General features: G+C 55.6%; 1 protein-coding gene across 3 annotated transcripts; it reads right to left on the bottom strand.

Moving 5' to 3' along the window:
* Positions 1-8,381: 8,381 nt before the first annotated feature.
* INSRR (insulin receptor related receptor) lies at positions 8,382-25,566 on the bottom strand. Of its 3 annotated transcripts, none has more exons than XM_061403003.1 (22): positions 24,815-25,376; positions 21,033-21,584; positions 19,187-19,490; positions 18,950-19,092; positions 18,615-18,759; positions 17,532-17,746; positions 17,129-17,255; positions 15,041-15,279; positions 14,667-14,834; positions 14,379-14,574; positions 14,144-14,185; positions 13,846-14,066; positions 13,454-13,590; positions 13,207-13,369; positions 12,866-12,971; positions 12,120-12,172; positions 11,709-11,938; positions 10,921-11,031; positions 10,632-10,791; positions 10,219-10,348; positions 9,964-10,098; positions 8,382-9,482 (listed from the first exon to the last, which is right to left on the bottom strand). In XM_061403003.1, exons 1-22 carry the CDS (start codon positions 24,897-24,899, stop codon positions 9,239-9,241), a joined length of 3,906 nt encoding a protein of 1,301 aa, XP_061258987.1. In that variant the 5' UTR covers positions 24,900-25,376; the 3' UTR covers positions 8,382-9,238. The 3 variants fall into 3 exon arrangements, with proteins under 3 accessions (XP_061258987.1, XP_061258996.1, XP_061259006.1); XM_061403022.1 differs by having other exon boundaries at positions 9,391-9,478; positions 24,815-25,566; XM_061403012.1 differs by lacking the exon at positions 10,921-11,031 and having other exon boundaries at positions 24,815-25,566.
* Positions 25,567-26,131: the final 565 nt, after the last annotated feature.

Here is a 26,131-nt window from a genome sequence, read left to right as displayed (position 1 = left end):
GCACAGGAAGATGTTCAGCGGAGTTCGGGATCTCATAGACACTGGGGGCTGGAACTTGAGGTCTAGGGGGCCTGAGAGAGTTAGGGTTCAGTCTCTCTCTTCCAGCATGTCCAGAGTGTAGACTCTGGCTGGGAAGGTGTTACGGCAATCAGACCTGCATACTCCCTGGTGTAGCCCTTGGCGCCAAGGCCCTCACACGTGGCCTGAACCTCACCCACGACCACCTGAAGGGGAAGGCAGAGAGCCCTGCAGGTGCTGAGCATCGTGCTGTGAGAGTGCAGTGCACCTTGCACTTGACAAAGGCCGGGTGCAGTAAGTTACTAATAACTTGCTCAAGCAAGCTAGTAAGTATGTTTAGCTAAGATTCAGTTCAGGTCTGGCTCCAAAGGCAGTATGTTTTCCTCTCTGCATTCTCTGCCCCTGGCTGGTTTGTTATCATGGTTTCACGGAGCATCTATTAGAAATGTATTATGTGCTGGAGTGTGTGATAGTTTCAAGGGCTACAAAGATAAATAAGACACGAGGGCAGGGGAGATGCATGGGTAAACAAACTCAGATAATTCAGAGTGACAGGAGCTGAACTAGAAGCCGGAGATTTGGGGGATGTAGGAAGGAGTGGTCCATTTTGCCCAGGATAAGGATGCATGGGGGAAGGAAGTCAAGAAGGCTTCAGAGAGGCATTGGTAGTTGAAAGAGCTGGTTTCAAGGGTGAGCAGGTGATCCTCAGGATACACAGGAAGGGGAGGGTGGGGAGAGTGGAGGAGATTCTGGGTTGAAGGAGCAAAGTGAGTGAAGATATAGAGGCCTAGAGCTGCAGGGCCCTCTGGGGATGGCATGGCTGTGCGGGGCAGAGAGGTTGAGAGATCAGCCTGCCTGGGAGCTTTGTCTTTGCCGGTTGGCTCTGGGGAGCCCCTGGGGGACTCTCAGCAGGGAAATGATGAGATCTGAGCGTCACTTACGGGGCTCGCAGAGCTCTGGTTCTTGCACAGCTCTGTGGGGCTGCCATGGTGCACTGCAGTGATCTGTCTGCATGCCTTCCTGCCCGGGAGACAGTGCCCTGTGCAAGGGCAGGGCCTGGCTTTTGTCCATCTTTGTGGGCTTCCTGGGTGATGCTAGTGGTACAGAACCTGCCTGCAAGTGCAGGAGACATAAAAAATGTGGGTTTGATCCCTGGGTCAGGAAGATCCCTTGGAGGAGGGCGTGGCAACCCACTCCAGTATTCTTGCCTGGAGAATCCCATGGGCAGAGGAGCCTATGGGGCTATAGTCCATAGGACTCCAAAGAGTCAGACACGACTGAGTGAATGAGCACGAACGTGGCTCCTTCACTCAGAGCAGGCCCTACTGTGAGCAGAGGTTTGGCACACAGAGTATGCTCTGGGGAGGCTTGGTGCTGCAGTCAGACTGATGTCCAATCTGCCATCCTGCTCACGAGGACTTATGCCCACCCCTCTCCAGAGCCCTCTTAGCCCGGTGTGGGCACCTTGTAGACAACAGGATGATGTGGGCAAGTGTGGAGGGGACTTCCTTGGTGGTGCAGTGGTTGCTTCCACTGCAGGGGGCATGAGTTTGATCCCTGGTAGAGGAAGATCCTGCGTGCTGAGCAGTGTGACCAAAAAAAAAAAGACGTTTAGGGTTTCTTCGGGAAATAAAGATAGAGATCTTTTTTTTAAGTGTGGGTGGATCTGACTTTGAATCCCAACTCGTCATTTATCAGTTGTAGGTCTTTGAACAAGTTATTTAACTTTCGGAAGACTCAGTTCCCTCATTTGTCCAATGTCAGTGATACAGTGAAGTCTACCAGATTATTCTTTATGTTAGAGTGCATGTCAAGTGTAGATATGCAGAAAGTGCTCAGTACATGTTAGTTATAATAATCATAAGAAATAATGGCCTTCATGGGTGCTGGTCACTTACCTATCGTCTCTCAGTTCTAATGCCTCCCTGATACACTCTGCTCTGCGAGGCTAGGCCTGATTCTGCAAACTATATTTTTCAGAGCATATTTTCCGGTGGGTTCTTATTAGGTTTTGCCAATAGGGAGGTTGGGTACAAGGAGAGAGGGGAGGAGTTGCTTCTTCCATTTGCTTCATTTCAGTGTTGCTCCAGCACCACCTGGGCAGCGTTACTTCCTCCAAGATCTGAATCCCACCTCCAGAGGGATCCCTTCCCTGAGATTCTAGCCTCTGACAACCCCAACCTCACCCACTTGTTCTCCCAAGCCAGGGGTGGGAGCTTCCTTCTGCTGTTTGCTCCACGTTACTTACTGTTCCCTTCTTGCTCTTCAGTCCTCCCACACCAGTAAAGCCAATCCCTTATATTCAATACCTGTGAGGTTTCAGTTTTCCTAAGGGGAGTCCTGACATAACACCGCGGCTATGTATGGCAGCCTGTATCTGGTGCCCTGTGGATGATGTGGAGTTCAGAAAGGGTGTGATAAGGGAGCCTCAGAGCCCAAACATGGGGAAGGGGGTGGGGCAGATGCAGACGCAAGTCCCAGTAGAGTGCCAGTTGGGTGATGGGCAGCAGGGTGCAAGCTGGGGGATAGGGAAGGGTCTAGACTGATCGGAACTTGGACTTTATTTTAGGTTGGGACGGATCATGATGCTGGAAAGGCAAGTTGCAGCTAGAAATGGAAGGCTGACATGCCAGGGAAGATTTGAGATAAAGCCTGGACTGAAGGATGAGGGAGGACAAATCACTTTCCTCTCAGCCCTGGAGGCATGGTGGGCGGCGGAAGGGGCTGGGTTTCTAGAAGCTGACTGTGTGGTCTTAGACAAGTCATTCTGCCTCTCAGATCACTGATGCCAGCCTCTCTAAAGTGGACTTTCCATACGCTTTGGAAACTGAAAACTCTGCCAGCAGAAGAAATTATCGATGTTAGATAGTATTTTGATGTTAGATAGTATTCTGAGTAGTTCTGGGGGAGGGATTCACAGGAGGGAGGAGGATATTGTGAGACTGGGAAAGAGAGGAGGTGAGAGTCCAGCGGGGAAAAACGTGTGTGTGGAGGAGGACTCCAGGGCTGCAATGGTCCACACTCTGACAGGGAGGAGAGGCTGGAAGAGGGCAGGGGAAGGGATACAAAAGGAAGCCATGTTCGGGCATTACCGTGGCACATGGGCAGGGCTGAGGAATGAGGGGGTGTGGGAACCCAGGCTGCCACCACCGGGAAGCCACTGTAAGTAAAGCTTGATCCGGCGGGGGTGGGTGGGGGAGGTGGCCCTAAAGACACCGCAAGCAGAGGGCTGTGGGCCTCCCTTCGGGTGGGCCCAGAGTTGCTGGGAACCTCTGCTTCCTCGACCTCCCCCTGTTTTATATCTTCCCAGCCGGAAACATCGTGAGGTTATGAAAACAAACTGCCAGTCCTAAATTCATGAAAACTGACTTTAGCCCAGCCTACAGCATGGAGGAAAAATGTTCTTGGAGAATATGTATGGGTCAGACCCTGAAGTACCCAACCAGGCTGGGAGAGGACAGAGCCAGGGACTTTACCCTTCCTGAGCCCAAGTTGAAGGAAGTCTCATTCCTTTCAAAGCAAACTGCTTGTTTTTCATGACATAAATTATGTATGTTCTTTAAGAAACATAAAGAGAAAATACAGATAAGCAAAAAGAAGGTATAAATCACACATAACCTCACCTCCCAGATGAATGTTTACGCTTCCAGATGCTTCTCTGGGTTTGTACATGTAAATGCCAAAAATCGCATTTATATTATGTGAAACCTCCTCTTGCCATTCTTCAGTGCATCACGGCCATCTTTCCGTGGCACTAAATGTACATCTGCAGCATCTTTTAAATGATATCACAATTAGATGACAACAATCATTCGTATAGTGCTCTATAGCTTACAAAGCACTTGGCATCCATTATCTTATTTCAGCCCTTGGCCTTCCTAAGGGAGGTCTCTCCCTTATGTAATTCTGCTTCCAAAAGGGGCCACCTCTGCCTCCTTGGCACCTGGGCCTCCCCCTCCCCCTGCTCCCCAGAAGTTTCTCTATAGCCCTACCTGCATCCTTCCTGCTTTGGGCAGGAGTCAATTTCCAGTTGCCATCTGCGGAGATGCATGCTGGCTAGACCCCTCTATCTCTCCGTCTTTCTGCCTGACCCAGCTGTCAACCTCTGTCCTTCTGGTCACCCTCTCTCCTTTCTCTGCCCCTCAGAGAAGAAGGGACCTCTGTTTTGTTCGCTTGAGAATCTTCCTGCATAGTCTCAGAATGTCTTCCCTGCCGCCACCCTGGTTACCCTTCCCTTTTCTCCCCCTGCACCGCTGCCCACTTCCCTCCTTCTGTCCAGTGCTGCTTGAGGACCAACTTGACCCCACCTGATAGGGCGGGAACCCAGGTGGCCCCCTCTGCTCCCTCAGGATGTGACCCCCCCTCACCTCCAGATACGACTAAACACCAAGTTTCCCTGTTGTTGCTTATGAGTGGGGAAGGTGGGGGCAGACTCACAGAGAGCCGAGGGGTGGAGGGTCTGCGGAGCCTCCAGTGCTCGTGTGTGGAGAGGTTCTGACGCCTGTCTCCCTGTTGCCCGGGTCTCCCCTCCCACACCCCCTGCCTTGGCTTGGCTCTCTCCCCTCATTCCCTCCCCAGCACCCTCATCCTTTCCTGCTCCCCCTCTGCCCGACATCTGACCATGGCTCTGGGGTTTGAGAGCTGCAGCCACTGGGGATGGAGGTGGGGATAGAGGCAGGAAGGAATTTTGTGCCTCCTTCTCTGTCCTAGGATTTCAGTTGACATCTTTATCCTGGGAGTACCTCCCTCTGCCCACCCCCACACTGACCGCCACCCCCCACCCCACCCCGCCCCAGCCCAGCATCTCTCCTTTCTCCCCTCTGTAGCAGGACTGAAGATGGGAAGAGAAGCTCCTGGCCTGCTCAGTCCAAGACCATCCTGGGCAAGGGCCTCATCTCCTGGCTGTGGAGAAGGGCAGGTGCCCCTGAGTTTGGTGACCCAGATATCCAGGCTGGATAAGCACGCCAGCCCTGAGCACACCCACTGGGAATGCCTGCCCATTGGCCCTCAGGCCTCCTTTCCACAGCAAGCACATCACAGCTCGCAGCTCTGCGGCCCCTTTGAAGTGCCTTCCTTCAGCCAGCATCAGTGGTGCCTGAGCACTTGATCTCAAGCTCCTGCTGTTATGTCCCTGGGCTCACCAAGTGCCCTCCCTTCTGACTCCATCCCAGCCCAGCAGCCCGGATTCCCGATTAGGCATGCATTCAGTGTCACTTCCCTTGTTCACTGGGGACAGATAATACCACCTGAGTGTCCACTCACTGGTAGCATCTTTAGCTGAGTGATCCAGAGGGGCTCCCGTTCATGGAAGGTGACCAGGAGAAGCCCTGGGTGTTCAAACCCTCTAACTCCCGAGCCAAGATCAAGAGTTGGCAGGAGGTGCCAGCACACTGCCCATTAGCCTTACAGGATGAGAGGACCCCCCCAAACTCCCCTTTCGGCCCTGGGGGTGGGTGCTGATGGCCCGAGGGGTTGTGCATTGAAGTCTCTGGCTGGAAGCCTCTTGCTGTGGGGCAATGGCTGTGACTAACATCTCCCCTGTCCTTTGTCACAACTGAAGGTTGGAGAGGAAGACAGACAACCGCTGGACCAGGGGAGGGGCTTCCACAGCGTTGCTGACACTAGGCCGAGCGGAAGCTTCAAGTTTCTACTCCAGATTTGCCCCCTGGCTGGGAAGCTAAGACCCAGTGCCCTGCTATCCAAGTTCCCAGGACTTGGAGGGAGCATGGGGCTTGGGGCTGGCCTGGGAGCAGGAGCAGGATGCTGGCCCTCCTGTCCTCGAACCCTGCTCTTCCCCCTCTGTGATGATGCCCAGCAGCCACCCTGGCTGCAGTCTACTGCTCTATGCCCAGAGCCTAGAGGAAGAGGAACTGTAACCCAACTTGTCCTGCCCCCACCTAGGTCTGATCCAGTGGCACGGCCCTCCTGACCCTTGACCACTTGATCTCAGACCTCCTAGCCCAGGCCTCTGGGTCCCTCACTGTAGAAGGCACCTATCTCCTACCCCATGAAGATGCATCAGTCAGTCCTGAGCTTGGAGCAGGTGGAACACGAGACCCAGAGCCTCCAGCATCCCTTTGCTCAAGTGAGGGATTTGTCACGAGGACATAAGAACAGTTCCAAAGGGGTAGGTGGTAAACATGGGATTCTTTTCCAGATATTTATTTATTTATTTGAGGGCTTCCCTCGTGGCTCAGATGGTAAGGCGTCTGTCGGCAATGCAGGAGACCCAGGTTTGGGAAGATCCCCTGGAGAAGGAAATGGCAGCCCACCCCAGTCCTCTTGCCTGGAAAACCCCATGGACGGAGGAGCCTGGTAGGCTACAGTCCATGGGGTCGCAAAGAGTCGGCCTCGATGGAACGACTTCACCTTCACTTTATTTGCCTGTGTTAGGTCTTAGTTGCGGCATGCTGGATCTGTCACTGCAGAGCGCAGGCTCTCCTGTTGCAGCACTTGGGCTTAGTTACTCCATGGCGTGTGGGATCTCCGTTCCTGGACCAGGGACTGAACCCGCACCCCCTGCATTGCAAGGCAGATTCTTAACCCCTAGACCACCAGGGAGGTCCCAAACATTTCATTATTTTATGCTAATCTGTCCCCACCCCATTCTCTTCCCTTCTCAGCCGGTGGCAGGTGATTTTTACTGAAGTTCTGTCTGAGTCTGGGGGAGAGGAGAAAATCAAGGGTGTCTCTGGACACTTTTAGTCGCTGCATTCATCCTTCTGCTTCTGCGGCATGCGTCTTCGCTCTCCCTCGCCAAGTCAGCCTATTGTCTCTCTCTAGCTGTCTCTGAGAGAGGAGACACTTCCTCCCCCTGCAAAGCTTCTCTGTATAGTTGGGAAGTCCCTTCTGAAATCTAACTGCCATCTTTCTTGCTACCTTATTACATCCAGTTGTTTTTTTTTTAATTTTATTGGAGTCTAGTTATTTACAATATACATCCGTTTCTTTCCTAGGGTACAGATGGCAGTAGAGTTTGTCTTCCAGTATCCCCTACATCCTTCTCCCAAACATTCTTTTGGGTCAGTCACCAGCTACTCATCTCTGGAGGTAAAGCACAGACACTTTTTTTCTGAAGCCCTCTTTTCTTCAGCTCCCAATCCCTTCTTTAAACCCCTCCCCATTCAGATGGCCAGCACTTCCTGAGCAGGCCGTGCTCCGTCCTGTGGAGGTGAGGGGACGCGGGTAGTGGGGAGACAGCTGGACGCCAGTGCTGCCCTCTCTGGGCCTGTGCAAGTGCGGGGTAACCAGTGTGATCTGTGTGACTGTGCAGGTCTCGGATCCAGGATTCTTGTGTGGAGTCTCTCCTCCCTTGCACTCGATAGTGGCCTCTCTGAGACCAGCATCTCAGGGGAGGAGAGAACAACCTTCCCCTCTCTTTTCTTCCTAAGCTGTGATTCTGCCAGCAACCATTAGGGGTCACTGTTGCCTTAGTCACCAATGACAGGCCCATGGGTGCGGTGGGATGCGAGGTCCTTGCTGCCCATGTCAGGATGGTGCACGTGAGTTGCGGTTGTTATACAGAGACGCCTTGCACAAACTCATACCCACTCCAGTCATGCCTTAAGGAGCTGTGGTTTGCAGGACAGCTGCTGGAGTGAGCAAACGCTTAGAAGTATAAATCTCCCTAGACCTGCTGTGTGTGTAGCATGGGAGCTCTGGCCCCAGGGATCCGGATGCAGGAAACACTGGTACAGGATTCTAAAAAGCCTTGAGTCAGGCCCAGTCCCTTTTGCTACCACTCCCTTCAGCAAGGTTTTAAGTCATTCATCTGCAACTCCCCCCCTTCAGATGCCCTGATGGCACTGGCATAAGAGCCTGGAAACCAACTCCCAAGTGTTCCTTTAACATGCCTCCAGGGTGTCTCTGCTCATAGGATGGCATAACAGTAGGGCGCCAGACACATAGACTCTGCTCTGACGTGTTCCCTGCCCTGGCAGGGGGGCATCCAGCCAGGACTGGTAATGTCATCAAGACCCCTCCTCCCCCATCCCACGTTCTGCCTGCCTCACATCTGTCCTGGGAGACCCCAGGAAATGTCTATCCAGTGGAAACAGCGAGAGATGACCTAAAGATGAGGTGTGGGGGACGGGTTGGTGAGGCTGGGAGGCCGGATACAAAGGTTCCCCTGCTGGGCTCAACCACTTCTGGCCGCCTGAGCCGCAGATAATAGCAGGATTGTCCTGCTTCACTGCCATGGCAACCCTGGCTGCTCAGGTCCTCATGGAGGTGGTGTTTGACAGCAGTGTATTTATCCTGTATCACTGCCTCAGGGTCACCACCTCAAGTCCCCAAGGAGGGAGGGAGGAAGTTCATCCAGTGTTAAGACCATATAGATGGAGAGATAATGGGCTGCCCGGGACCAGGGTACAGACAGACCTCGGCCTTTATTATGCCTTCTCCAGTCTTCCCACGAGAGGCGGGGGTGGGGGGCAGGAGTCAGGGCAGGGAGGAAGCAAGGCTCTTAAGGCCTTAATAATCCCAGGGCAGGAGGGGGGTGGAGGGGAAGGGCCTGGGAGAAGGGGTGCATCTGCACCGAGGGAAGGCCCTGGAGAAGAGGAAGGGGGAGCACCAAGCTTGGGGTCCCTGGGTGAGGCAAAGGAGAGGAAGGGGAGAGGCAGGCCCCGAGGCCAGGCTGGGGAGCCACTCAGCAAGGTCCCTGCGTTCTCCCCACACGCGCTATGGCGTGGGGCAGGGGAGGCGGTGAGACACAGTGGTACCAAGAGCAGCCATCTGGACGCTCAGCCCCAGCATCCCAAACTCGGGCAGAGAGGCTTCCAGGCCCGAGTCTGGTGGCTCTTGTGGTTTCTAGCGTGTTGATGGCCCCGGATGTCCACAGGAGCTCCAAAACCGCCGGTGGGGTCCCCAGACCCTGCCTTCAGAGCAGATCGGCCTCTCTTTCTAGCCTGAGTAGGCTCTCTCACTCAGAGCGTCTTGTCCACCGTCTAATCTCCACTCCTGCTGTGGCCTTGTTTACTTTCTCATGGAGAACTCAGATTCCTGAGAAAATCTTTCCTGCCACGACTCAGCTGTGGTCTCCCTGTCACCCCCCAGCCTGTCCCGCTCTGCTCTGTCTCCTTCGGCTGTCTCAGCATGGGGCTGGGGTGTGAACGTCTCAGCCTCTCATGGCTGCAAAGCTCAGGTCCCTTCCTCTCTGTCCGTGGGAGGTCCCTTCCTCTCTGTCTGTGGGAGGCCAATCAGCCAGGGAATGGGGTGCCCCTCAATGTCCTGGACCCCCATTCTGGGGGCTGAAGTCTGAGGAGGCCTCTTTTGAGGTTCGGGGGGAGTCAGGCTCTGCATCTGTGGGCAGCAGGGAGGCCCGGGCTCCCCGGCATTCTGGGCTGTGATAGAAGGAGAGGAGGCGGAAGGAGGGCCTCAGCTCCTCCTGTATGCTGTCCAGGATGTGGGTAAAGGTGGGGCGCAGGCGCGGGTTCTGCTGCCAGCAGCGCTGCATCAGCTCCTGCCTGGTGGAGGTAGGGGGCAGTGTCAGAGAGGTGCACGCCTCCTGCCTCCTGCATTGAGAGGGTCAATGAGTGTGATGGAGGGGGTCATGGAGGGGGTCATGGGGGGAGTATGTCTGCTCAGGTCTGTGCTGTGCTTGGTTGTTCAGTCATGTCCGACTCTTTGTGACCCTATGAACTGTAGCCTGCCAGGGTCCTCTGTCCATGGGATTCTCCAGGCAAGAATACTGGAGTGGGTTGCCATGCCCTCCTTCAGGGGATCTTCCCAATCCAGGGATGTAACCTAGGTCTCCTGCACTGCAGACGGATTCTTCACCAACTGAGCTTGGGTCACAGGGGAGTAAATGGGGGTTGCAGTGGGGATTTCAAGTTGGAGGGCTCAGAGCTGGGGATCAGTGTAAGTAGAAGCCTCAGAGACTCCCAGGGGTGGGGCAGATGTTGGCAGAGGGCAGGGCTGAGGCAGGGCCAGGCTGGGGTGACTCACAGCTGAACCGGACAGCTCTCCAGCTCTTCCAGGACTCCACCATCCACGACGAACTTGAGCACCTGCTCATTGGATAGGCCCTGGTAGGGTTGTTCAGCCAGGGTCACGATCTCCCAGAGCACCACGCCGAAGGACCTGGGAGGACAGGGAGGAGGGCCTGAGCCCCGCATGCTTCATGCAGCTCAGCACGCCCTAGGGAGTGCATGCCAGACCCTGCCTCCACACCCCTGAGCCCCCGCTCCAGCCAGGCCCCACCAGACGTCAGAGTGGGTGGTGAAGATCCCGTCTTTGAGGGACTCGGGGGCCATCCAGCGCACGGGCAGCAGCCCCTTCCCGCCCTTGCGGTAGTAGTCTGTCTCATACACGTCTCGAGTCATCCCGAAGTCTGGAAAGGGAGGGTGGACAGGGTGTGGGGCAGCAGAGCCGGTCACCAGCTCCTGCCCCAGGAGTACCTCTCCCAACCCCCCCCACCTCCACAGTCTCCAGGAATCCTGGACTGTAAGGGCTCCAAGGACCTCAGAGATCATCCCATCCAAATCCTGCTGTCCTCAGATGGGGAGACGGAGATCCAGGTCAGGGGGCGATCAGGGACAGGCCTGGGTCTTCTCCTGCCTTGCTGGGGGAGTCTCTCTACCCAGGCTGCCCCACCTGCCTGGTCCCCTCTGTACCCCCAATCTTGACAGTGAAGTCCTGGGACACCATGCAGTTCCGGGCCGCTAGGTCTCGATGCACAAACTTGTTGGCAGCAAGGTAGGCCATGCCATCTGCAATCTCACCAGCCATCTGGATCATATCTCCCAGTGCTGGCCGTGGGAGCCCAGGATTGTTCTAGAACCAAGAGACGGGCTGTTGAAGCAGGAACTTGAGGCTGGACTCCTGCATAAGGATTATGCCTTCAACTGCCCAAGTCCTTTCTAATTCCCCAGCTCCTCCACCCAGAAGCTTCCTGGTCCCCACCTCTGCCTCGGGCCGCAGAGATCGAAGATGGCTCTTGAGATCCCCTCGGGTCATTAACTCCATGATGACCAGAGTTGGCTGGCCCTGAGACACCACGCCCAGGAGACGTACCTGGCATGGAGAGAGAGCCTCGTTGCGGGTCTACTCAGCTCCCTTTGACCCACTTGGCCAAAACCTTGTTCTGCTGTGACCACAACCTGACTCAGACAACAACCCTCCTAACCCTAGCCATGACCATAACCCTCATCTTGACCTAACAATGACCTTGACCCCAACCCATGACCTTTTAAAAATAAAATATATTTATTTGGTTGCTGCTGGGTCTTAGTTGTGGCACATGGGATTTTTTTTTTTTTTAAGTTGATGGCACACAGGATCTTTAGTTGTGGCATCTGGGATCTAGTTACCTGACTAGGGATCGAACCTGGGCCCCCTGCATTGAGAGCATGGAATCTCAGCCACTGCACCACTAGGGAAGTCTCTGTAATCCATGACCTTAATTGTATCTATCATCTCAGTCTTCATGATTGGCTCAATTCTGACCTTGATTCCAATCACCCTCCTAATAATGCTCTGAACACTCAGATTTGACCTTCAACCATGACTGATCTCAGCCCTAGCCATGATCCTGTTATAGCCCTACCATGACTTTTAATCCAGTTAGGATCCTAACCACAGTCCCAGTCCTGGACTTGATGGTGCCCTGACGTCATCTCTGATCTTTCCCCTCTAACCACATGACCTTCATCCTAATTCTGACCTTGATATTGGACTTGACCCTTCCTTACCACATGGTGACACTTGAATGCCTTCATGACAGAGGCTTCCTTGAGGAACTCAATGCGTTCTCGTGGGCTGGCCAGCTCATTCACGGTCTTCAGGGCCACCGGCGTGGGCTCCTCTCCAACCTCCAGTCCTTGTGCCAGCCCCTCGTATACCATCCCGAAAGAGCCCTGGCCCAGTTCTCGGATTATGGAGATCTGCTCCCGAGGCACCTCCCACTCGTCGGGGATGTACACTGAGAGGAAGTGGGGGTCACAGGCAAGGACACTGCTCTCTGCCACACCTCCACCCACCCTCTTCCTTCTTGAAGGGCTCAGGTTCCAAGGCTGCCTTCTCCAAGATGGGCTGGAAGTCTGTCTCTTCTCCCCTCCGGTCTCCCTTCCCCACACCACCTGTCCAGCCACCCCCAGACCTACTGTGAGAGGCGCTGAAGTATTCCGGATTCACAGAGGCATACAGGGTGCTGTTTCTGCAATGGGAGGTGAGGGGGGGTCAGCCTGGAAGGGTCCTCGGGAAGGAAGGAGCCATGTCAGAGGACAAGGAAGAAGGGTATTCCAAGGAGGAAGGAAGTTACTGATCCTATCTTAGCTCTGGTCAGGGTGACCCCTGGGGAACCCCAAGGACTTCCCAAGCTAGTCTTGGTCCTAGTCCTGGGATCTGGGGTCTGACAGGCTGGGAATAGCGAGGCTCTGGTTTCCTCAGCTAGTCCTCAGAACCAGCTAATCAAAGTCCTGTCCTCAGTTCCCTGTCATATTCAGCTCTAGAGGGATCGGACATCAAGAAGCCCAGGACACATCCTGAGATTTCCTGCTTCTTTCTCTGCTATGATCGGACCAGTTTCATTAGCTCTCAGGAGGGCCTCAGCTGCCCGTCTGAGAGTGTGGTGACCAACAGTCCCAGGATGCCCAGACTGAGGGGTTTCCCAGAATATAGGACTGTTACTACTAAAATCAGGAAAGTCCCTGGCAAACATGGACAAGTTGGTCACCCTAACTAAAAAGCATGTCTCTTTTCTCCAGGTAAGTCAGTGCCCCCAGGGGAAGAGTTACTGTTTCTAAGGAAGTCCTTTTTGCTGTCTCATCTATTACCATCTGATTGCACTGATGTTATGATGAGGGCTCAGAGAAGAAGGGTGTTGGGAATCAGTGGGACTTGTCATCACCTCTTCTTGCTGTAGAAGAAACCAAGGACAGCAAGAATGATGAGCAGCATGAGCCCCGCAGGGGTGACGGTGAGAAGGACGTGCAGCCCCCCAGAATCTTCCTCCTCTGGTGGCCAGAAGACAGCAGAGGGTCAAAGATGGAGAAGTCAGAAAAAAAGAAAAAACAATAATAATTGTAAAAAGATGGCGAAGTCAGGGGGTCAAGGACACAGTGGGAGATGAGGATGTGGGGCGGATGGGGTGGAAGGTGGAGGGGCCTGCGGTTTCCACAATGGGAGATGTGGGTGGGGGCCCAGGTGGGGCTGTTTGGGAATACAGGTCTGAGTCAGAGGCCTGCATACCCGGGCCAGGGATGTAGAAAGCGACACTGTCTGTCCAGGAGCCGTTGCCAGCCAGTGAGGTTGCCCGAACTCTGGCAGAGTAGTTTCCAGGAGGCAGCAGGGCCAGGTGGACACCCCCAAATTTGGCATATCGCAGGCGGGACACACACAGCACTGTGGCCTCCTGAGGGCAGCACAGAATAGCTGGCTGGGAAGAGGATGGAGGGGCAGGCCAGGGCTAGGTTAGGGTGTCTCCAGGGGTGCCTACCTCTCCCAGGCGGCGGTACTTGATTTCGTACTTCAGAATGAGTCCGTTGGGGTCCGGTGGCTCAAGCCAGCGCAGGAGAACACTGCTCTTGCTGGCTGCCTCCCAGGCCACTTTTCCTGGGATACCATCAGCCTCTCCTGCAGGAGAGGCCATCAGGCAACTCGACTACAATTATTCTTCTCACCTTCATGTTCAAACGCAAGGGGGCTAAACTGGGAGGTTCAAGGAAACTCTGGGATTATGGGGACTGGCAGGAGTGAGCAAGGAGAGGCCCTGAGGTTGGAGGGGGCAGGGAGGTGGGAGGTTGTCAAACTGGCTAGTTAGAGCACTAATTAGATAGGGTCCTTGGGGTCGGTGTGTGGGTAGGGTAGAGCTGGGGGAGGGTCACCTACTGTGGGGCATGGTGCGCGCAAAGACGAAGGTGGCCGCGCTGCAGCCCACGGTGTGCGCCGCGTGGTTGCAGGCATGGATGTCGATCCGGTACTCTGTGAAGTGGCGCAGGCCACTCAGCACCGCTCGCTCCCGGGGCACTTTGTCCTCTTGGATCTTGAAATCCGAGCTGTTTCCCCCAAGCCTGAGGGCCTCGGCTGCCCGTCGGCTCCTCCCTGAGTCCCTAGAGAGGGCGCAAGTCAGAGCCATGGCCCCGCCTCGGGAACCGCTCTTCTCGGCCCCTGCTCCGTCCCCGCTCACCTTTGAGGGCTCTTATTGATGGATGTCACCTTCCAAGGGGATCTGGGAAGACCAGAGACGACCCTGTCAGGCTCATCTGGAACGCGCCCCAGTGCTCTCTGCAGGGGCGCACCGCCTCCTAACCCACCCACAATCTCAGGCCCCGCCCACAACCCCTCCCCACCCCCCCTCCCCTCACAAACCCCGCCCATCAGCTCCCTGGACTCCCGCCTGGCTTTCTCGCGCCGAGACGCACTTGGGAATGGTGATGGCGTTGTGTAGAAAGTTTTCAAACTTCTTCTGGAACGACGCCTCCTGTGCCTCCAGCGGTGGTAGGACCTGCCCAGGAGGTGGGTGCTGGCAAGGGCAGCAGCCAGGCTCCCTGTCGGCCTCGAGTTCCCCGTCTTCTCCGTCGAAGCGGGGGTCGTTGTTGCTGGTGGGCAGCCGCAAGCCTGGAGGGGCGGCGGGCAAGGAAGTAGTTAGCCTGGCCGCGCCCGCAGCCCGAGACCCCAACCCCTCCGGCCCGCGCCTCCTCCCTGCGCACCGCGGTGGCAGTAGTCATTGAGGTAGAGGTCGCTGTCCTCTGCCAGACGTTGCCACAGCACCAGGTAGTAGGTGATGTTTCCGTTGCGCTGGGTCGGTGGCTTCCAGCGCACCAGCAGGTGGGAGGAGGAATTGGACGTGGAGATGACATCCTGGGGCACTGTGGGCGCTGAGGGTGGGAGGAGGGTACACCTGAGGGACTGCAGATCCCCCTTTTAAATACTGTCTGGTAATGGGCCCTTCTTTCTGAGGTCCGGCCTCCCAGCCTCTGTAGGCCAGGTGTTCAGTGACCCAGCTTCTCTATTTCTGGTGTTCTTCCATTCTCAGTAGGGTCCAGGCATCTAGCTCCCACCCCCTCCAAAGGCTTCAGCCTACCTGCAGGTAAGGTTCGGAGGTAGACGATGGGGCTTTGGGCTCCTTGGTGGGGGCTGTCCTCTGCTGTGGTCAGTGTGATGGCCCGTACAAACACGGCATACTGTGTCCAGGGCTTGAGCGGGGCTAGGGTCACCCCCGGCTCCTGGGTGCGGCTAAGGGGCAGCTCCACATCCAGTAGGTTCCAGCTCTGGGCCCCACAGGCATCTGGACCTACGTACTCTGTGGCATTCTGGAATGGGCTGAACAAGCCATCCCTGGAGTTGAGGGGCGGCTCATTTAGCTCTGCCCCCTCTTCTCTGAGCCACTCCAAGCCTGCCACTGTCCTTCTTCTCCCGGGGTGTGCAAGGGCATTCAGAAGCAGATGTGGGTCTGCCCTTTGGGGCAGGTGCCCTGTTGGCATGACTCACTCACTGAGTGGATCTGCTCAGAGCTTAAACTGAGCCATGATCCACAGTATATAGGGCTTCCCTGGTGGCTCAGACAGTAAGATCCTCCTGCAGTGTGGGAGACCTGGGTTCCATCCCGGGTTGGGAAGATCCCCTGGAGAAAGGAATGGCTACCCTCTCTAGTATTCTTGCTTGGAGATCTCCATGGACAGAGAAACCTGGCAGGCTGTAGTCCATGGGGTTGCAAAGAGTCAGACATTACTGAACGACTAACACACACATACACACACACGCACACACCCCACAGTATATATATCTAAGGGAGCACAGCCTTAGCCACACTGCAAGGCAGATGCCAGGGGAGTTTCCTGAAAAACCTCTAAGACTGTGTGCCCTTTGAGTCCAAGGCAGCCATGTATAGTCATGCAGAAGGTGAGCTGCACAAGCTAGAGCTTGGGGGGTGGGTTTACATTGCGGTCCATGTTAGCACTCCTCAATATATGGACCAGAAGATTCAGCATTACCTGGGAGCTTTTTAGAAATGCAGATTTACAGGGCAGTCCAGGGCCTGCCCAAGACTAATGGAATCAGAATCTATGGGGGTGGGGCTCAGGAATCTCCTTTTAACAAACTGTCCAGTTCGTCATGCTAAAGTCCTTCATCTTCTACTGAGGCCTAGGAGAGCCTTGGCCCTGTGAGTAGATTTTTCTCCCCCACTGTGTGCGTGTGTGTGTACTAAGTTGCTCAGTTATGTTCTGACTCTCTGTGGCCCCATGGACTGTGGACTGTAGCCCACTAGGCTCCTCTGTCCATGGACTTTTCCAGGCAAGAATACTGGAGTGGGTTGCTGTTTCCTATTCTGGGGGATCTTCCCGACCCAGGGTTCAAACCTGTGTCTCCTGTGTGGCAGGCAGATTCTTTACCACTGTGCCACCTGGGTTCCCTTAGGCCCTGTGCTAGCAAGCAACTAAAATCTCTCCATTTTAATTCACAGGAAATTATTCCGATCCAGGTAGCTCCCATCTTCCATCTACCGTAAAGGGTGACAGTACTCTTCACTCCATGTCTCTCTTCTAAAGATTTCTATTTTTGATTCTAGCCATGCTTTTGGAGAAGTCCTTCCTGTGGTCTAACCACTATCCATCCTGCTATGGTCGGTATATTCTCTCCAAAGAAAAGAGCAGTTGGTTCTTGGTTGTCCCTGCTACCGCCCTTCCTCAGGCTTTAATGAAATGCTGGCAAAGATGTGGATAAAACTGGCCAAATTAGTGGGTACTTCCCAAACCGCTGCTGGGGCAGGAGCATGTGGTCAGTACAAAACATTAGCATAGTGAATTGAGCTTTAATTATCCAAGTCTTCCCAGCAGGGCGCCTCTCCTGGGCTTTCAGAAATCCTGACTGCCCGCTCTTCATCACTGGGTGAGATAAAACTGAGGCATGGAGGGATGAAGAAAGTGAGAGGAGAGCCAGACGTGAGCCCTACAAGGGAGTGAGACTCGGGGTTCTTGGCTTTCTGGCTTTCCACAGCCCCGCAGGGTTCTGCCCTCACCTACGTGCGGTCAACAAATTTGCCTGGTCAGGCTCTGACCCGCAACCCCGCTCTGGCCCCGCCCCGCCCCGCCCCGCCCCGCCCCACCCCGCCCCACCCACTGACCCCGCCCCTCTCTGGCCCCACCCTCTCTGGCCCCGCCCCGCCACTCACGACTCCTTGTAGTACACAATGAAGCTGAGTAGGTCGCGAGCCTCAAGCGGTTCATAGCGCTCCCATCGCAGCAAGATGCGATTGGCCTCCGTCACGTTGGACACAAAGCGCAGAGTGCGAGTCTGGCCTGGGTGGGGTAAAAGGCGAACACCTGCTTTTGACCACGTTGAGAACACCTGCTTGAGCCGCCTACTCCCAAGCCCCCACCCTGACCCCGCAGCATCCTGCCCCTTAACGTGGCCTCTGAAGAGAACTTATCCCATCGTTCCCTTCAAGTCTCCCCTCCACTTGAGAGCGTGTCTGGTGTGTTCTAGTGTGTGTGTGTGTGTGTGTGTGTCTGGTTGTTCCTTGGGGTCCCCTCTCTCACTGCCAAGGTGCCAGGGCTTGGGGTGTCGGGCCTTACAGGCAGCGCGGTCTCCGTTGGTGCGGGGGTTGATCTCAGCCTTGTTTTGCCGTCCCTTAGTGCCAGTCACCTCCTCCAAGCGGTAGATGTGCTCCAAGCAGAGGCGTGGGTTGAAGGCGAAGTATATCTTGCCCACAGGAATGGTGAGCCCTGCAGCCACCCAGGAACCCAGCTGCTGTAGGTTCTGGTTATCCAGCACGTACAAGGTGTAGTTCCTGGGGGAGGCCAGGGGACCTTGCTCTGCATGGCAGGTGGGGGCAAAGGATGAGGAAGGGTGTGTCTTATGGGCTCTTCCTGAAGGGTCTGCACTGGGGGCACAGGGGAGGAGGGGCACACAGGGGAGGAGGGGCACACAGCAGCCCACCCACACCGGTACACGTGGGGCATTAGTACACACCCACTCTGTGCCACTGACCAGGAGTGTGACGTCCAGCAAGGCACCCACGTTCTGTGTTTTTCTCATCAGTGAAATGGGGCCAACAGTTTTTCCACCTTCCTCCTTCCTGCATCTCACGTTAATTGAGCACCTGCTCTCTGCCAGGCTCTGTCCTGGCTTTGGGGACACAGGGCGGAGTGAGACTCAGCCTGGGGCTGTGCCTTTCCAGCTGGAGTGGGGACACCCTGGGGGGTACGCGAGAAACCACTTGGCTGGATGATAATTTAAAACATTATTTTGAAAAATCCTGGATACATTAAGGGTAAGCTTCGACTGGTAGAGGTAGGAACGGGTTTCAAACCCAGGGAGTTTGCTCTGCAGCTAAGAGGATCAGATGACAACAATTATAGGCAATCCGTATAGGGTGATATGTAAATACAGTTTTATGTAATTGTGTGTATTTTGTTTCAGGCTCTGTTTTAAGTGCTTTATACATAACAGCTTCAGTAATATTCTCAACAGCCCTAAGAAATAAGTAGTGTTATGTTAACCCCATTTTACAGATGAGAAAGTTGAGGACCAGAGAAGTTAACCTACCCAGAGGCACATAGTTAGTAAGTAGCAGAGCTGGTTCCCGCACACTTGACTACAGTTTGGGGAATGTTGGGGAGGAGATATGATAGAGGAAACTATTTCTGATCCCTTACCCATCCACCATGGTGTCCCCCCGGATAAGTTTGAGGTTCTTGAAAAAGCCTAGGGACACGAGGGCAAAGGAGTGCTTGATTTTGAGGAAGCCAGTGATGGTCTCTACCAGTCCTAGGCTTCGCTGCAGCTCCAGCTCCAGGTTATCTGGGGATGGGGAAGACAGGACTGGAGCCGGGGCAAGGAAAGTGATGGGTCCATTGTGGGGAAGCTGGCTGGGGGCCCAGGGAAGGGGGCCCTCAGGGCAGGGACCCAGGATGATGGAAAGTGGTGCTTTAGCTGGGTCATTGTAAGGGGTGTGGCCAGGAGGAAGGGTGTGGCTCTGGAAGGCACTAACAGCCTTGACGGAGGTTGAGGATGAGGCTCCCTTCCACGTGGGTGCAGCCCACCAGATCCTGTGCTGCCTGGACAGAGTCGATGGTCTTGGTGCCCACTTTGCACTCTTTGGGGCACAGCCCCTCGCATTTGTGGCAGAATATGCTAGTAGGGGCAAGCAGAGGATGTGGCATGAGTCCTGGACCAGTGTGGGCCTCCTCACTGCTCCAAGGGTGCCCCCCACCCACCCGACACTCACCTGCTGTCATTACGGGTGAAGCCTGGAGGGCACTGGGCCAGACAACTACCCTGGTGGATGCCGAAAGTGGAGGCACGGCCAGGCACAGAGCGCAGGCTGGCACAGCGCTCCGCTGTGACACAGCGCCAGGACTCATGCTGGTAGGTGCCTGGCGGGCAGGCCCGGTGGCAGGCGCCCTGGAAGTAGAGGTGGCGGCAGGCGACGCAGGCACGGGGGTCTTCCGGCCGGCTGCAGCCTCCCAGGCACTCGGCATGGCAGCACTCGCCCCTGACTGTGCAGGCCAGCCCCCGAGGACAGGGGCACACTGCGGGCAGAGTGCTGCGTTAGACCTTACCTGCACCTCCTTGGTCCTGCCCCGCCCTCTCCCCGAGAGCTAATACTCTTGGTCTGCACCCAGATCCGTCCAATTCAGATGACACTGGTTGCCAACTCTTCCCCAGATGGGGGCTCTTGAAGATACGGACCACGGCCCCTCTCTGTGACTCCCCACCTCCCACAGTGCCTAGTCAGGGGTATTGGAACTCAGGAGCAAGCAGTGACCTTGTCCATCAGGGCTCCTGCTCCCCAGCCTGCTGTCCTGTCTAGGCCTGGTGCCCAGATCATCGCTGGGCATGGGGCCAAGGTGAACCAGCCAGCTTCTCTTGAGGAGTGAGGACTAGGGCCAGGTGGACCTGGGAGTGTGTGGGAGAAGGGGCCACCCCTGGTCATTCGATCCAGGCCTCTGCCCATCCCTCCTCCCTCTTCAGTCTCTGCCCTGGGTGGAAGGTAGCCCCAAGCAGATGTGGGGCTGGGTGCCAGGAGCCTGGCTCCTTTGCACAGTGGCAGCTGGATGTGTCCGTGGGAGCGATGCGTGTGGCAGGGGTCAGCCAGGGCATGTTGACACTATACACGAGAGAGGACATGAAGCAGCTGTGTTTACAGCCAACAGGGAGACTTCGGGGTGGGGGCACAGCAGATATAGCAGGGATCTGGTTACTCTTCTGCCCTGATGCTGAGGCACTGGGGTGAAGAGAGCTGACCTCCAGGGGCTGCATGGAAGGAACCCCAGCTTGGGGACCCCAGATCTGCTTCCAACCTCTCAAGGTTCCTTTCCCTCCTCCACAACCTTCACCTCCTCCTCCAACCATCCCGCCTTATTCCACTCCTCCTTTTCTCCACCCTTTCCTTCTGCTTCCCCTCAAGGCACCTTACCTCCTAAAAAAGGTCCCACATCACATATTTGTCCTCTCCTGTCCTGTTCTTCATCTGCCTCCTCCTCCTTTCTTCTTCCGCCCAGCTCCCAACCTCCCCACTGCAGTACTGCCAGCCTGTACTGTGGCCGTTTGCACCAGACACAGAACTAGTTACCATGGTCCAGGCACTCTTGTGATGTTTTACAGAACAGTTTGCTCCTCATCACAGTGCTACGATCATTTTACAAATGAGGAAATCGAGGCACAGAGAGGCGAAACGAACATCGCCAGTAAGTAGTAAAGCTGAGATTCGAACCCAGGACAGTCGGCTTTGCTCTTGACCTCTGCCTCATTCTGCGTCTTGTGCAGCTGCCTCGTATCCATTCACGCTACTCTTCTCCCCCATATTCAACTTATACTTTTCTTTTACTGTCTCCATGACTACCTGACACTGTCTTGCGCCTACCCCTTGACTACCTGATGCTACGTCAGTTATTTAACTTTTTTGAACCTCAGTTTCCTCATCTGCAAAATGGGAATAAAGACATAGGATGAATGACAGTTAAAATAAATAGTGTCAGCAAAGTACTGACACATACCATCTTATGGGTGCCCAGTGCCGTCTGCCTCTGCCCTCCCTGCGCTCCCTGGCCCTCTTCTGTGCCAGTGCCCACCTTTCTGGCAGTGACTGGAGGTCCAGCACCTGTAGTCGGTGTGCCCGCTGAAGGTGGTCCTGGCACAGGGCTCACCCGTGGTGCCCAGCAGGCCTGGGCACACATCGGCACACTCCTCGCCCAGCTTGTTGCCCACAATGTGGTTGGCACCAGGTGAAGGCTGCAGCAGACCCCAGTCAATGGTGGAGAGATGGCAGAGCTCCTGGTTCTTCTCCACACGCACAGCCCCACGCAGAACGGCCCCCAGTGCCGGCAGCCCCACATCCCGCATGTGTGGCATCTCGAAGATGACCAGCGCATAGCCCAGGAAGAGGCGGGCACCGCGGATGACTGCCAGGTTGGGGAAGAGGTCACGCAAGCTCTCCAGGCCATAGACCCGGAAGAGCAGCAGGTAGTCGGTGACCTGGGTGAGGCGTGGGAAGCTGAGGCCACGGAAGTCCTCGCCGGTGGCTGTGAACATGAGCAGGATCTGCAGGTGGCCCTCCACCACGCTGCAGTTCTCCAGCCGCCGCAGCTCTGCCACGTCTGAGCGGATGTCCAGGCTGGGGCACACTGTGGGTACAAGCGGCAGGTAGCCATCAGTACAGCTTGGGCCAAGCACCCCATCCTGCTCTGGCAGCTGGGGAGGAGGGAACCACACTGGGAGGGAACATTAAGGCAGAGTCAGGCTCTGCTGTGGGTGTGGGGGGAACCTCCTCTCTGGGCCTCAGAGGCTTCATCCGCAGCTTACAGGATCCCCACCAGAGGAGCCCACCTGGGCAAAAGTGACCTTCCCTCCCAAACTCACGTCCCCTTTTCAGTTGACTGCAACTTCCTTCTTGCAGTCAGACTCCAAAGCGAAAGCCTCCATCATTCCTTTCCTTCTCTAACCCCCACACCCTGTGAGCTCCACCTTTAAAATATACCCAGAATCGCATTCACCGCTTTCACCATCGTCTTCTCCAGACTTTACAGTAATAGCTTCCTAAATGGTGTCCCCACTTCCGCCCTCTCCCCCTCTCTCTCCTATCCTCCACTCCACAGCCAGAGTGGAAACACACCACACAAGTTGGATCACACTCCTCTACCGCTCACAGCACCCTAGCGGCCTCCATCTCACTGATGAAAAGCTGAAGTCCTTACCACAGCCTACATGGCCTCTGCACTTCTCCCACTTTATCCCCTTTTTCTCTTTTCTTCAGAGACACCGGCTGTCTTGTGGTTTCTCAAACGAGCCTGCCAAGCTGCTGCCTTGGGGTCTTTGCACCTTCTGCTCCCTCTGGCTAGAACACTCTTCCCTCTCCATGGCTCTTCACCTCTTTGAAGTCTTTGCTCAGATGTCACTTTCTCAGTGAGGACTTCTCTGATCACCCTATTACCTCCTACTCCCTTTCCTACTTAGTTTTCCTTCAAATGCTTAACACTGGCTAATATACAATTTACTTCTTTTGTTTGTTGTAAGCTTTAGAAGGGCAGGGGTCATCATGTAATTCATTGCTGTGTCCTTGGTGCCTGATACAGTGTTTGGCACAAAATTGGTGCTCAGTAAATATTTGATGAAGGAATGAATGAATGAATTCTGTGACTGAGAAGCAATAGTCTGAGCTTCATACACTCCCTTTCTCTCCCAGGCCTAAGGAAGCTAGAACCTTGGTCCCAGCATCTGTTTACTTTCGAAGGAACATTCCATGGCTCCCCATTGCCAAAAGTTCAAGTTTAAATTCTTCAGCCTGACATTCCAGGACGTCGATAAACTGGGCCCCACTAGTACCTTAGAAAAGTTCCTTGGCCTGTTAACCCCTAAGTTCTTGTCCTGAAAGCCTCAGGTCAAGCCCCCATTCCCTGACCCTCTGACCCTGAGTTAATCACGTTCCCTTCAGGCTCTGCTGCACTAAGTCCAGCACTCACACCAGAATACCTGGGGTATTGCCGCAACATTGCTTTCTCTGTCTCTGTCACCATTTCTAAGGAGGGACTCTCCTGTGGTTGGGGCCCTTGTCAATCACCATGGTGCCCAGTTCAGGGCAGGAAGCACTGGGCACTCGGGGGTTGTGAGTTGAATCAACGGCATCTGGACCCCAAGTCTATTCCTCCCTCAGGGAACTGGGTGTGTCTGGATTTTTCAGGTCCCAGGACCCTGGCCCCATTTTCCTTTCTTTCCCCAAGTCACCTAGAATGGTTCCCCTAATAGGTTGCTTACCTGGCTCCTGCACTCCCTTCTCCCAAGGATACTTTCCATGGTCCTCACTTAGAAGATTCGGGTCTGAATCTTTTGGTTTGCTAGTCGAGTCCTGCTAACGTCTCCGGCGTCCACTCCCTCCACTCCTACCCAGTCCTCGAGCAACACGGCAGGCATCTTAAATACCCAGGCCCATCCCCTGATGTTTTAAAGGGGGTGGGCAGGCTAGGCTGGCTCGCTGGGGCTTACTTCATACCTTCTCCCTGTCGTCATTAATGGCCCCTGTGCTTAGCTCTACCAGCAACTGTGTGTGTCTGAGCACTTGCAGGCACACATGCACACACACAAAGAGAAAACACTTCTGGTCCCTCTAGGCAAAGGCCAATCAGGCTCTGCAGGCAGATGGGGGGTTCTTTCAGGAGCCCACATGCCACTTCCCATCATGCCCTGGCCTCTCTAGGGCTCCCCTGATGGGAGTCATTTGGAAAAACAAATCTACCGACCTTCACAGGTTAACCCCTGCCTGCCTCCCCTCCAGACATGGCCCTGTGCAGAGCTGCACTGGGAACCAGACATCTGGGTCCCCTGACCAAACACCTCCCTCCCCCACACCCCAGGGCCGTGCTCCTGTCCTGACAACTGTGCTCCTGGCTGGCATCTGCTATGCCCTGTCCTGGTGCAGCAGTGGAGGAGGGGAGGGGTGCAGGCGGTGGGGCTATGCCTTGCAGGCAGTGCCTCTGGGGACTCCGTACCCCAACCCATTCACGTCGCCCTTCTGTCTCTACAGGAAGGGGAGACTCTGCTCTGCCCTGGAAGGCCCCAGTCTGAGGGCATCACGTGATCCCTGAGGCACAGAGCACTGGATTCCTGAGCTCCCTCAGTCTGGAAGGGAGACTGGAAGGGAGTCTGGAAGGGAGTCTGGAAGGGAGACTGAGATTTGGGGAGAAGGACATCTCTTACCCCTTCCGCCTCTGAATCTTCCACTCTCAGCATTTTTTCCTCTCCCTGCCAAGTCCCCAGCACCCCCAGGAGAGCCACTTTGTCTACGTGGTCCCATCCCCCAAAACTACACAGTGTTTAGCCTGGGGACTAATTTAAAGCAGCCCCCTAGCCCGATGGATGGGCCCTCAAAGTGGGGGACACAGGACAGGACCCAGAGGCAGGAGTTCAGGACACAGTCTAGCTTGCCCTTTCAGGTCTCTGAGCTTCAGTTTCCCGTCTACACAGTGGGTTCAGTTACTTAATGGTGCCTAGTTCTCAGCTCCTTCTCATCCTGGGCCCCTTTCCCATTTAGCGGTTCTAGAAATGACCTCTAAGACCACCCCTCCCCCCACCTTGGTTCTCATTTGGGCTTTACTAGGATCACTGTTTCATAAGCAGAAACGGAGGGCATCTATCCATCCTTCTGTTTCAAGGTCCTTCTCATTCCCCAGGGAACGGAGAGGAAAACACCCTTAATGTGGGAAACTGACTGCTTTCCCTGGTGGGAAGTCCTTCTGAGAGCTACCCCCAGTCTTCATGTCCCAGTAGGGAAATGGACGCGTTCTGGGTGGAAATTCAGTGTTTGGCCTCCCAGTCTGCTAGGAGGGAGATGGGGCTCCAGGAGACAGGGCTGGGGACTCACCCTCTCTCGTGTCCAGGCCAAATCCCAAGGAGAGGAGGATTGCAAGCAGGCAGGCTACCCATGGCCACAGACTGGGCACTGCCATTGTCCTGGTCCTGTCTGTGCCCAGTCCTGGCTCCTCTCCAGATGGCTCCAGGGAGTAGAAGGGTCTGACGAGTCCTAAGGGACACAGAGACGCAGGCTTCAGAGGGAAAGGGAAGGGAAAGAGCAGAACCACAAAGAATCCTGCATAGAGATGGCAGGAGACAGAAACGAAGTAATGAGAGCCACAGAGACACAGGCAGTGACAGGCCGCTGCAGCCAGAGACTCAGTGTGCACCCGGAGACAGACAGACGAGGACGGAGATGCAGACGGCAACGGGGAGACTCAAGCTTCCAGGGGAAGAAAGTCACACAGGGCGCTGAGCAAAAGACAGCGCCAGAGGCCTGGTCAACCCCGAGGGCGGGGGCAGAGGACAGCAGTTGGGGGTTCCGGGGCGCGCGGGACTCTCTGGGGAGAGACTCCCCGTATCCCTCCGGGCACGCTCGGCTCCCCAGCGCCAGCTGGCCGCGCTGCCACGGTATCTCCCAGGGCGGCACGCAGGGGCCGCGCCCAGCTCGCGCTTCCCCGCCCCAGACCCAACGGATTGGTTTACTGGGACCTCTCGGCTCTCTCCACCTCTCCCGCCAAGCCAAAATATTTAGCCTGACAACTCAAGGGTGGACAGGTCTGTTGGGGAAATAAGGCCAAAATACCGGGGGATGGTAGCCCTGGAACAGAGCTCCCTCCAACCCCGCTGCAGCTGCGGTGGGTCCCTCCACCCCCGCCCCTGAGGACTTATCCCAGGTGGGGTGCACGGCTAGCCCGAGCGGCAGGAAGCAGCCCCCACCCCCGGGGAACGGGTGGTTCTGAGTTCTGCCACCCTCTGCCTTGACACCTGCGGGCTAACTAACTAAGCTTGAAACCTGGCGGTTATACGACCCGTCTCCGGAATAGCCAAGCCCTTCGCTTCTCCGAGGCCCTCGCAGCCTCCTTAGGAGGCTTTTGGCGCAAGGCTCTGTCCCAGTTAAGTCCCTTGGTTCCAACCAAAATCGTGGAAAGGGCAATCACCCCGTGGGCTCCGCCTCTGTCTCGTCACCTTCCTGAATTCGGGCTGCTCGGTGGGTCGGTCTCTGTCTCTGTCGTCTTGGGGAATTGGTGGGGATATATGTGGGGCCCTGGTGGGGAAAACTCTCCCCTCGGAGGGCTTCCTTCGTGGGTTCCTTTAGAGTCCCTCCCCCAGGACCCCTCTTCCTTCCCCTTTCCCAGGCATGAGGCCCGCGGGGTGAAGGGGCTGG

This window comes from Bos javanicus, chromosome 3 (genome assembly GCF_032452875.1).
Source record: "Bos javanicus breed banteng chromosome 3, ARS-OSU_banteng_1.0, whole genome shotgun sequence".
Classification (NCBI taxonomy): domain Eukaryota; kingdom Metazoa; phylum Chordata; class Mammalia; order Artiodactyla; family Bovidae; genus Bos; species Bos javanicus.
Note: the sequence above shows the minus strand (reverse complement) of the source record. Positions and strands in the feature narration are given on the sequence as shown.

Coding starts and splice junctions, on each gene's coding strand:
- INSRR (XM_061403003.1), bottom strand. CDS start 24,899: ATGGCAGTGCCCAGTCTGTGGCCATGGGTAGCCTGCCTGCTTGCAATC. Junction 14,067..14,143: donor ATCAATAAGAGCCCTCAAAG/GTGAGCGGGGAC, acceptor CGCCCTCTCTAG/GGACTCAGGGAGGAGCCGAC. Junction 9,483..9,963: donor GAGAGCTGTCCGGTTCAGCT/GTGAGTCACCCC, acceptor TACCTCCACCAG/GCAGGAGCTGATGCAGCGCT.